At 35.4% G+C, this 12,078-nt stretch overlaps 1 protein-coding gene across 1 annotated transcript in view; it reads right to left on the bottom strand.

Annotated features, from left to right (window-relative positions):
• Positions 1 to 601: 601 nt before the first annotated feature.
• Positions 602 to 12,078, bottom strand: part of Cnbd1 (cyclic nucleotide binding domain containing 1) — a 354,571-nt gene continuing 343,094 nt past the window's right edge. Inside the window, exon 13 of the mRNA NM_001371269.1 lies at positions 602 to 756. Coding sequence (NP_001358198.1) covers positions 637 to 756 — 120 coding nt within the window. The 3' untranslated portion in view covers positions 602 to 636. The remainder of the gene's footprint in view (positions 757 to 12,078) is intronic.

Below are 12,078 nucleotides of genomic sequence, written 5' to 3' on the forward strand. Positions count from 1 at the left end.
TAATTCTAAGATTTTAATCAAAACTGCTGTGTTTAAAGGAAAATGTGGGTTTTTTTGTTTTGTTTTGTTTTTTGTTTGTTTGTTTGTTTGTTTGTTTCAAGACAGGGTTTCTCTGTGTAGCCCTGGCTGTCCTGGAACTCACTCTGTAGACCAGGCTGGCCTCAAACTCAGAAATCCACTTGCCTCTGCCTCCCAAGTGCTGGGATTAAAGGCGTGCACCACCACTTCCCAGCAAGGAAAATGTTTTTATTGTCATATGCAGTACAATGAAATAAAATGTGGTATTTTATTTAAATATCTCTACTTAGGATTTCTGTGTAAGAAAATATTTTACTTAAAACTTTGGAGTCCTTTAAAATCATTGTTATTTAAGGTACCACTCATTTTCATTTATGATTTACTATCTCACAATGGACAACCTATGACAATATAAAAATCATTTACTTACACCAAGCAAATATATTGAGAAGTAATATTTAACTAAATAACTAGAAAGATTATTATTATCTGTTGTAGAAATAAAATAAATATAGTTCTATATAAGATTATAACTCTGTAAAGCAATTCTAAAGAAATACTAAAATAAAAAGGCAAAAAGCAGTTTGATACTAAAGATGGACTCTAAAAAGACTTGTATCATGAGTAACTGATAAGAGGTTTCTTGAGATTCTTAGGGAACGTTGGCCAATAATGTTCCCATCTTCCAAAGCCAGGAAGAACTCCGTTACTATGCAAGATTCTTTGAATTGTCTTATTCTATAAAGAGAAAAAAATATTAATAATCAGTCCTACCATATTTAAACATTGACATGATAATATTAACAGCATACATTTTACAACAAGCAATAAAAATCATAGACCTTTTAATGGAGTAAGTTTTACATGGACAGAATATATACAATGAATAATTTCATAAAATTTTGTGAATTAAACTTCTTAGTAAAACTTGTTTTAATACTCAAAAAAATTACAGAGGAAAAAAAAGTATAACTAAATTTACAATGCCTGCTTTTGTCTTCCTGTTATTGATAAGTAGATAAAAAGTAATTAATTGATATATTTTTATAATTCCTATTTTTTTAAATTGCATTTATTGTGTACATATGTAGATATAAAAGTGTATATTATGTGCACTCGTAGGTGTGTGTGTGTGTGTGTGTGTCTGTCTGTCTGTTTGTCTGTCTATCTGTCTGTATGTTTCGAGTACATTCTTTGGTAGTCAGTACTCTCCTTGTTCCATATTGCTCCAAGACCCCCAACACAGATCGTTGAGCTTGGTGACAAACATCATTACCTGCTGAGCCATGTTGTAAACTCTGTAACTTCTCAAGACCACTAACTTTTAAAAATTCTAGAAATGATTGACATTAACTTTTGTTTCTTTTATCAATGAATCTAATAAAATTACATCATCTTCCCTGTGCTTTCTGCCCTACAAATTCTTTACCCCTCTTTGCTCTCCTTTCAACTCGCGCACAAACACACATATTTTGTAGGCTTTTCCCTGTCTAATTACGTTAGGACAGCAGGAGGCCTGTGATTGGACAGAGATAAGAGAGGCAGCTAAGAGCTGCAGAGACAGAGCATGTCAGGGAGAGGGGAAGGCCAGAATGGAGGCGTACCACGAATTAGCACGGCTTTAACCCACCACAGGTAGTTATGATATCATAAGGTTAGAATAATTGGGACAAAGCTTTTATCATTATCAATTGGTTCTGAAATTATTTTATTGGCATCTTATAAATTGAGAATTTATTGATACAGAAATCTGAACGGTTAATTATAAGCTTCGAGAGTTTTGATTTACTTGTTTACTGTGATGTGGTCCGCCCGTTGCCACAGGTAGCACGGGAAGCCTGCAGGTCTACATTTTAAAATTTCCTGCATACACACATGGGCGCGCGCGTGTATGTGTGTGTGTGTGTGTTCTTAAATTTATCATGCTCAGTTTGTACATTTCTACTTGTGTATATGACCATTTCTAGCAGACAAGAAATTGGAAAACGATTTCTCCCACTCTCGGTATTCCTAATTACCTACAATTCCTTGTGTAGGAGTGAGGCCTCGTGTTCTTTCCTCTGTCTACTATGCCATGTCTATTGTTGTTCTTATTCAACTCGTACTTAGGCAGTTTTGGTAGTGAAACCTTATGCTTATAGTTTCTGATATTACAGAGAGAGAGATTGTCACAACAGACGTCTTGGTCCTCTGGCTCTTAAAATCCTTCTTTTCACTCTTCATCAATTTTCCCTAAGCCTTAGATGCAGGCATTGTTTAACATTAAAATGCCTAGTGCCTCATGGATGCCTCTGCATGATGCTTATTTAGAACATGTTCATATGCCTTGAAATGTACCTGGCCAGTGCACTGAGTGGAGACTTGTAAGTGTGAGCTCTGAAAACACCCTCTGCAGCCTGGAACACTGTCATATTGTTAGTTGTGCAAGCCAGACTAAAGTGAGAGCAAATGGCAGCTGTGCTTTCCCTCCCTAGCCAGTCAGCTGTAGTATGAACTTTTGTAGTTTATATATAGCAGGGGTTAAGTGTTATTTGTACAATGCATGGAATAATTTAATCTGAAAATGATGCTAATATTTTAAAAGCATATCTCATTCTATGCCTGATTGTATTTTTATGTTGTTCTTTATTTTAAGAATCAGATATTTAAGACCAGTGTAAAATAAATTTATTAGTAATCAAAATGAATAGGGTTGTGTTACATAAAAATGTTTCATTTAACTCTTACAGCAACAGTACCATATGGAAAGATTTAGTTTTTAAATGAGAATCTTAAAGCATTTTTTTAATAAAAGTTTCTGACTTTCATGACTGGTTAGTAACTGCATTACATATTGACTTAAATTAATATAATGATTAGATTTTAATTCTTAAATAAGAAGTAGTTTCCAACTGGTGAAACAAATGTTCACAAAAACAATTATGAAACCAATAATACTCAAGTTAGCATTAATTTAATGTAAAAGACAATATAATTACATTGAAACTATATCTGATCTCAACAAACTGAACATCGTTCATTTTATTATAGCACAACTTTTTTTTCTCATTTGTTTAATAAACTAATACTATTGAGTTCAGTATGGTAATTTAATCTCTGTATCACAACTCTTATTTGAGAGATTGTATGCTTTGTCTTTCTATGTATCCTATCATGAAATTATTTTCCATTCAGGTGCTTCAAATTATTCCTTATTAAATAACCAATTCCACAAAACCTTCAAAATTTTACAATTTAGCTGAAATTGATTAGCAGAGTTTCTGTGTAACTTGAAATTACCAATCCAAATATGCTAGAAGAATTTTATAATGTTTTTTTTAAACTGAAAATAATAAGCACTATTTATATAAAGATGATAATAATAAGAGCTATGATATTCTTACAATGGGAGCTATTCCAGGCGAACTGAAACATATGGAAAACTTAGAAGTGTCCAGAAACCTGAAAAATTCCCAAGTTAAGTCTCTAATAATTTATATGTACAGCTGAATCCTTCAGATCCACGAAAATGAAGTTCATAAACAAACACAAACACCTAATTCTTTCTGGTGCCATAAAATAAGTATACAGTCAGATATAAGTGAATAGTGTCAAGGTGATCATTTCATAGTTTAAGAAAAAATAAGCTATGTACACAAGAGGAAGTATGTTGACCAATAGGGTCAGAAAATGTCAGAGAATTATATCAGTGCAAACCATAAAAAATATGGGCCATCACTCAGAAGAAGATACCAATACCTTTGTGGAAGTAATATAGAATTGAATGATATGTCTGTTTTTATTTATATTTCTTTTTAATAAAATGATTAGTGGTTGCTTATCATGAAAGATACAATGTATGCAAAGAGAGCAGCTGAACAGAAGTACTGCTTCAGCAGATGCTAAGGCTCTTCAGCCCCAGTATCTGTCTCCAAAGGCAATTAAGTTCCAAGGTCTACTGTAATTCTTTTCATCACTGTAATTGGTCACCTGACGGAAAGCAGCTCTAAGAAGGAAGAGATAACATTGGTCCCAAGTTTAATAGTTAAAAAGAGTTATAATTCAATTCAGCAGGAAATAATGCAGTTGAATTTTAGGAAGCTTGTCACATCTAGTGTGCTACTAACATAAATACATAAATAGAGAAACAAACAAATAAACAAATAAATAAATACCAAAAAAGCAAAACATAAAAAAGTAGAAATCTTATTGGTGAGGCTCCTTTTAGCACCTTCATTTATTTTGAAATTGATTTATTCAGCATGCTTTTCATGGGCTGGTGCCACACTCCTTCAGTTTGCATCCTGTCTACTCAGTTAAACCTCTCTGGAAATGTCTCCAAAGACATCATCAAAATTATATATTCTAGATGGTTCTAAATACACTCAAGCAGACTACCAAAATAACTATCATGATTACCTTACAAATGTCATTTCTCCCATTGCCGAGGGAATATATTCACTTATGACATATAGATAGACACTACTTGATGGTCAAATGCAGCAGAAATATAATATATCTTTAGAAAAAAGAGCAATCACTAAGAGATCCATTAATTTACTTATCCCAAAGTATTTAGAAAAAAACAGTTCTTTAATGTCCTCACTTCCTATAATCTATTGAAAAAAAAACCTGAGTCCCTGAACTCACAAGAATTTGGAGTTGATCATTCTTGGATATCTTTTTTTTTTTTCTAGTCAAGAACATCATGGCTGTCATTATCTAATGAAATTAAAGCCTTTAAGGGACATCTGGTCCTTCTCAGATACATCAATGACATGTTCTGCAATGAGCCCTCTCTCACTCAGCCCTGGGTCAGTGGCTCTATGTGTTGTGAGAAGAACACCTGTAACCTGTTCTGCCAGTTTGAAAATACAACCCTTTACTCTTCAGGATGCCACCTTGGTCAATCACATGGAGAAGCAAATGCATAGTGACATATAACCCCCAGTCCTTCTGATATTTTATACAATGTTCCCTGTCTCTACATTCTTGTCTCATTTATAAACCAAATGAACCAATGCTCTTTTTCTTTTTCACACTGATTACAGATGTTAAAGATGTAAGTACAAGCACGAGGTTTCAGGGAGGCTTGAGTTTGTGCATTTTGTTTTACTAATTCACTATGTTTGACTTTCTTAGATACATAACTAGCTGTGCCTGCCACAGAGACTTTCACTTCATAACCTGTTTTACACTTCCGGATACCCCTGTACCCTCCTATCAAATGTTTAGCTCCCATTATTGTTACTATTTCCTATCACATCTGCTATAATATTTATTATTACGATGCTCTTTACTTCATTACATTATTATGGTTCCATCCATGTTCACATGTAGCTCTTTCAGGCACACTTCATTTTGTTTAAATCTTCTCTCCCTATGTTTCCTAATCCACATCAGTCCACTGTCTGCTTGCAACTATTTGAATCGAATCCTTTCCCTCTCTGCTTCTACAATACATATCCTACCCCTTAACTGCATTCCTACTTTGGTCCATTGCTAGTTTCATGAACACCATGAGTATTTCAGGCTAAATGCACAAAACACAAGATTTAAAGCTGGCACCTCTATTTAAGATAGAATATTAATGACTTCTATTTTGGGACCTGGTTGATCTCACTCAACATAGTTTTTCAGTTGCAATAATTTATTTACAAATTGCATGAGTTCAGATTTCTATGATGAGTATTATTTCATTTTATATATGTACCACATTTTCACAGTCCCTTTACCATTTGATGGACATGAAGGCTAATCTGTTTCTCACCTCTTGTAAGTAGGCAATAAACACAGATGTTCAGTTAGTATGAAGTAGGATATACATCCTGTGTCTTTTGGCTTAGACATGGGATGGCATATCTGGGTCGAACTGTACTTCTGTTTCCATGATTTTGAGTAATTTTCAGACTAATTTTCAAAATTTACTGTACTAGTTTATATTGATTCAGCAATGAAGAATGATGGACTTTCTGACAGCAGTGAGATGGAATGGTAAGGCATTTTTACTCTTTATTTATATGATAACTAAGGGATGTTGAACATTATAAAAATTATTTAATAGCCATTTATATTTAGTTTTGGCCATTCAGACCCTTAGCCATGTTTTCATTGGACTTTATGATTTTATTTTACTATTATTTTTATTTTATAAACTATACAGTAATCTTTTGCCAGAGATCTAGTTGGTAAAGAGTTTGTCCCACTAGACTGGCTGCATCCTCAATTTATCATTTCATTTACAGGTGACTTTCCAACAAATTATTGATTGGAATTCTTCAGAGGCAACAAATCGAGGTATGCTATTATTATTTGCCCTGGTTTTCCATAAGAATTCCATTGTAAGAATCTATTGTTGAAGATGCCTCACATTTTGGTCTCAGGACATAGAGAAATCAATCTTGAACTAACCATGAAATACTCTCCTTGTTGGATATCTTTCACAGTGCTTTAAATTTCTATGTCGTATCCAGGGGGAGAAAAAAAAATAACATTAATAGTCTTTGTTACACAGGGTTGGATCATGAATGCCAAAATATCTACCCACTGGGCAAGATGTTCCCACTGGTAAATAATGCCTCAAGAGGTGAAAACTGGTACGACTTTCTTGATTTGATTTGAGGCCTTCTGCAAGGAAGGAAATCATGCCAAACTTTATTAAGAATATTCATATGCATATTCATGAACTTGTGGTGTTTTCACCCTTGACAAGAGAAGTTTGTTTTAATAGAGGGTAGTGCTTAATGTATAGTTCCTTTTTTTTAATTAGGTATTTTCCTCGTTTACATTTTCAATGCTATCATAAAAGTCCCCCATACCCACCCCCCCAATCCCCTACCCACCCACTCCCCCTTTTTCGCCCTGGCGTTCCCCTGTACTGGGGCATATAAAGTTTGCAAGTCCAATGGGCCTCTCTTTGCAGTGGTGGCCGACTAGGCCATCTTTGGATACATATGCAGCTAGAGACAAGAGCTCCGGGGTACTGGTTAGTTCATATTGTTGTTCCACCTATAGGGTTGCAGTTCCCTTTAGCTCCTTGGGTAATTTCTCTAGCTCCTCCATTGGGGGCCGTGTGACCCATCCAATAGCTGACTGTGATCATCCACTTCTGTGTTTGCTAGGCCCCAGCATAGTCTCACAAGAGAGAGCTATATCTGGGTCCTTTCAGCAAAATCTTGCTAGTGTATGCAATGGTGTCAGCATTTGGAAGCTGATTATGGGATGGATCCCTGCATATGGCAATCACTAGCTGGTCCATCCTTTCGTCACAGCTCCAAATTTTGTCTCTGTAACTCCTTCCATGGGTGTTTTGTTCCCATTTCTAAGAAAGGGTAAAGTGTCCACACTTTGGTCTTTGTTCTTCTTGAATTTCATGCATTTGGCAAGTTGTATCTGATATCTTGGGTATCCTAAGTTTCTGGGCTAATATCCTCTTATCAGTGAGTACATATTGTGCGAGTTGGTTTTTGGATTTCCGAGACAGTGTTTCTCTGTAGCCCTGGCTGTCCTGGAACTCACTTTGTAGCCCAGGCTGGCCTTGAACTCAGAAATCTGCCTGCCTCTGCCTCCCAAGTGCTGGGATTAAAGGCTTGCGTCACCATGCCGGGCTAATGTATAGTTCTATAGCCATTTAAAATGCTGAAAACAAGCCACTGGATCAAGAAAATAATGTTAAAAATAAGTGAGATCTGTTTCTGGAGATATAATGGAAGACTAGATGCCAAAAAATGTAAGATCCAAAGTATAGAAGGAATGTTGCGTAAGACTGTTCTCTGGGTATGACATTGCTGTTATACACTTAGAGGCTGTAGTTACATGTGAAAAATCAAAAGTATTTCAACTCCAACTGGAAAACAAAATGTTCCTGATGCTCTAGGTCTAGTTGAAAAGTCGTGGCAATATATGGATACTGAATAAAAGAGAATTGCTTTTTATGAAATGTTCACCATCAGTAAGTTACCCTTGTCCCAGTAGATTGCCTCATGGAATTACACAAACAGGCGTAACAAGTAAGATTTACTGATTTATAAAGAAAGAGAACACAAAGTTTGGAAGAAGCTCTTGGGAGAATGGGAGCTTTAGAGAGGGAAATGACCAATATGCATTGTGTACATAAGTGAAATTATAATAAAAGAGGAGAAGTACAAAAGACTAAGTATTAATGATAAAAGCCAGATTTGCTGATTTTTTGGTAGTGCTATATTAGGCTTGAATTATAGAGTACTAGTATTATTTCTGTTTATAACATTAAGTTTTAATTATTGTAAACACAGAAAGAAGAAAAAAGGAAAAAATGGGAAATCAGAATATAACCTAACTTTTCTAATATCTATTTCTAACTTTTCTAATATCTATTTTTCTTTTCTTCTTACAAAATGTAATATAAATTTGCATCCTTAACATTTTTATTGGATATTTTTAACTTACATTTCAAATGTAAAGGCATAGTTCATTGTTAAAGGCTCTGCTCTTTGACATGATCCCATGCCCCAACTATGAAATTCTGTACCAACTAATCAGTTAACATACAAACTGCTCTCCACTCAGTTCCAGATAACATCTATTGAACCTTTTGTTTCAGTGAATTTGAGGAGTCATGGGAGAAGAATCATATACAATGTGCCCCTCTTTGTCTAGCTATATCTCTCAGTTCAATGCCTTCTAAGGACATCTGAGCTGCAGCCTGTGTCAAAAGCTTATTCTCTCTTGTAGCATTATGCCTTAGATGGAAAATATGAGTGTGCTTGGCAAGAATATGGTAAGAACATGAAAACTGAAAAAAATAATAGTAGACTGTATTATATAGTGGACTATAAATTATAGTGGGTATTGTGTTAGGTCAAACTTAGAAAAGGGAAATAGTACTTACACTAGAAACTTGATTTAAACACATATTTATTTGTGGTTCAAATTAGATGCGGAACTTTGCAGATTTAATGCTTGGATTTAAAATAAAATAACTGCAATGCATTCTCCTAATAGAACCTCTCCTTTCCAAATAGCAGGCTTTTCTATTAAAAACCACGCTAAGCATGCCATTGACATAAAGCAATGCAATGGCCAGTGAGGATAAAGCTCGCCAAGGTAAACACAACAGAAGGCATCTGTCCACCTCTTCCTACACTCTTAGAATCATAACCCAGCATCAGTTGCCTGTGAGTTTCTGATGAAAGAACTTGGTCCACTAGCCACTTCATTCTTAGAGGGGATTAACTTATCCTAGAATCTGCACTCACATTTCCCCTTTACCCATCCACAGTCTATCAGTACAGTGATGAGGGCTAATTTCACTTTCAGTGAAGCTACATAATAAACGCATCTTGATTCTCACACTAGCACCAGGCTCACAGAATCAAATGTGGAAAAACAAGTGATCACCAAATGATGGGGGATGTCACTTACTTGGTTACAAACAGTTCGTGTTTTCTAAAGTATGTGAAGCAAAAGCATTAGAAGGCAAAAAGTACTCAATACTCATTACTACAATGTCTCAGACCAATTTTATACTTGTAGGCATACCTCTCCCTACAGGCCATATAGCATTTCATGGATATTTGTGAATATTTCATATATATTCCTCATATAGATATGTATTCCTCACATACATAAACATTTCTAGCACATAACCCAACATTCTGCTGCAAGATCCCACACTATGCACAACCCTGATTATGAATCATCAAACCAACTTTGACATTTTTATTGTCAAGCTGAAGATTGCCATGCACCCTGAAGTTAAGATCAGAAAGTGCTTGTGCTGGTTAGGTAAATAAGCAATCGCTCCTGTGGCGAGCTGACTTTCCTATCTGGAATTCTGGGTTTCAGAGACTAAAATCCTTGATCATTCTAAAGTTTTGGTGTACCTCTTAACCTCTAAACTGCTAGGTATGTCAGTCAAGATATTTCATTTGTAGCTTGGCTTGATTCTCGCTACATTATCCCCTAATATATAACTATGGGTCAGTCTTTGATTCCTAAGTATAAAATACGCATACACATACCAACTCCTAGGATACTGTTTGTCTCTCGAAGCATGGGGTTTAAATCTTCTTCTTGGGCTTAATATCCTGAATTTTTATCTCAAAACTCACAAGAATCCACTGGCAATAAGTCTATGTCTAGTAGATTGGTAAAGCTTGTCTTAACTCTCATTCCTGAATATTTCATCCTCCTATGGAAGATAACTGAACAAATTTCAGACAACTTGACAAAGTTCAGATAAATAGACATACAACAGATAACTAGACAAACTTCCGATATCTGGACAACTTTCTTCATCTACTCAATTCTCAATTTAGACTGATTACAGATTTTTTTTAATTACACCTTAAGGAGATACATATTTACATTAAGATCTCAGGAATTATTTGGCGTCTTACATTATAATAAAATTACAGAAATATATATTCAAATGGGATATTACTACTTATATAGCACATCAACTTAGTAACTGTACTTGGTGCTGTAAAAATAACTGAAGAAAGTACTTCAGAAAAGATTTTTGAGGAAATCTCTTAACTCGGAGACTCTATAAATAAAAAGATAAGTGAAACTTGTCTGGAACATAATGCCACAAAAAGAAGCATGCTAATTCGAGTCAGAAAGAATGGGTACATAGCAAGGTAAAATCAGGCCAAAACCAAACCAGTAAGTCAGCAGTGATTACTATGACTCCATTTGACTGTATGGTAATAATAATTCCTCCTCTGGGCTTTAGTACATTTAGACCGCTTTCCATCCATGGTACTTATTGAAGAACACAGTTTTTCTTGGGATAATTCCAATATATGACTTCAGGTTTTCTTAGCTTACGAACATCACAAAATCCTGGAACTTAAACACCCTAGGTTCTCCATCATTCTCCATGACAACTTAGATTTCTCCCATCACAACTTCATCAATGGCCTCCCAGGCATTCCTCACATGAAATCTGACACTACAGTAAACTGATTGGCTTCAGAGACTTTCCGGAACTCTGGTACAAATCCAGATGAACACATAAGTCTTTCATTTTGTATGTCTGAAAATCAGCACTATGTGAATAATACTGGCAAGCTCTACTGCCAACTTGACAAAACATGTGAACCCCTAGCACAGCTAGGGTAGGCTCTTGTGTGCCTTAGTGGCCAAACCTGGAAAAATCCTTCCCCAAGAGGTGGATTTTGAAAAGAATTGATTTAGAAGGTCCCCAAATTCAAGCTCTCTCATTTCAATTATTTTGTAATTTTACCAGTAAAAGATGAGTCTCAGGACATTTTTCCTACTCTCATCAAGTATACTGTGTGTGAGGCTTCATTCTCACTGCACATAGCTTTTCAGTAATTAGTTCTGCTGTTTTCCATGCTGGCTTTTTTGGGAGTGTTACGAGTAATCAGGTTCCCTTCCTCAACAAATTTTACATTTTTTGCCATCTTTTTCACTCCACATGAAGCTTTCTCTTACTGCAAACCTAAGGAGTCGGTAGTAATCACGATACAGCCTGAATGCTATGCTATTTTGAAATCTTCCACAAAACAAATTATACCACTCCAATTCTAGCCCCACTGGAGTTCTCAATACCCAGGCAGGGAGAAGTCAGATATTTTTAGCAGATGGCAATGTTAATAACAGCCTCTAGTACATTTCACAGCAGTTCTAAAATCTTGAGAACACATTTCTTTTTTGTCTTCCCTCCTATGTCTACGTTCATAATAGAATATCAGATGAAGATCTGATTACAACATTGTAAGGATTCCTTAGCTAACATCTCCACATTTTCCTACATTCATTCCATAGTTTCAAAGGCCTAGAGGCCATGTTGTTTTGTTAGAACAAGAAGTCTGCTTCCCAACACCAGTATTTTGTATTTTTTTACCAAGCAACTTAAGGAAAATTTATTTTGGTCCATGGCCTAAAATGGCATTCATACAAGCAGAACAGAGAAACATAGAAGCAACTGGTCATATTGTACTGTAGTCAGGAAGCAGGGACATGAACAGGAGTACCCAAGCAGTTCCCCTTCCTCATTTTTTCACTAATTCTGGACTCTATTAGAGTATGGTCTAGTACCTCCTATATTCATAATAGGCTTTACCTCCTTAG

Source organism: Mus musculus, chromosome 4, assembly GCF_000001635.26.
Source record: "Mus musculus strain C57BL/6J chromosome 4, GRCm38.p6 C57BL/6J".
In the NCBI taxonomy this organism is placed as follows: Eukaryota; Metazoa; Chordata; class Mammalia; order Rodentia; family Muridae; genus Mus; species Mus musculus.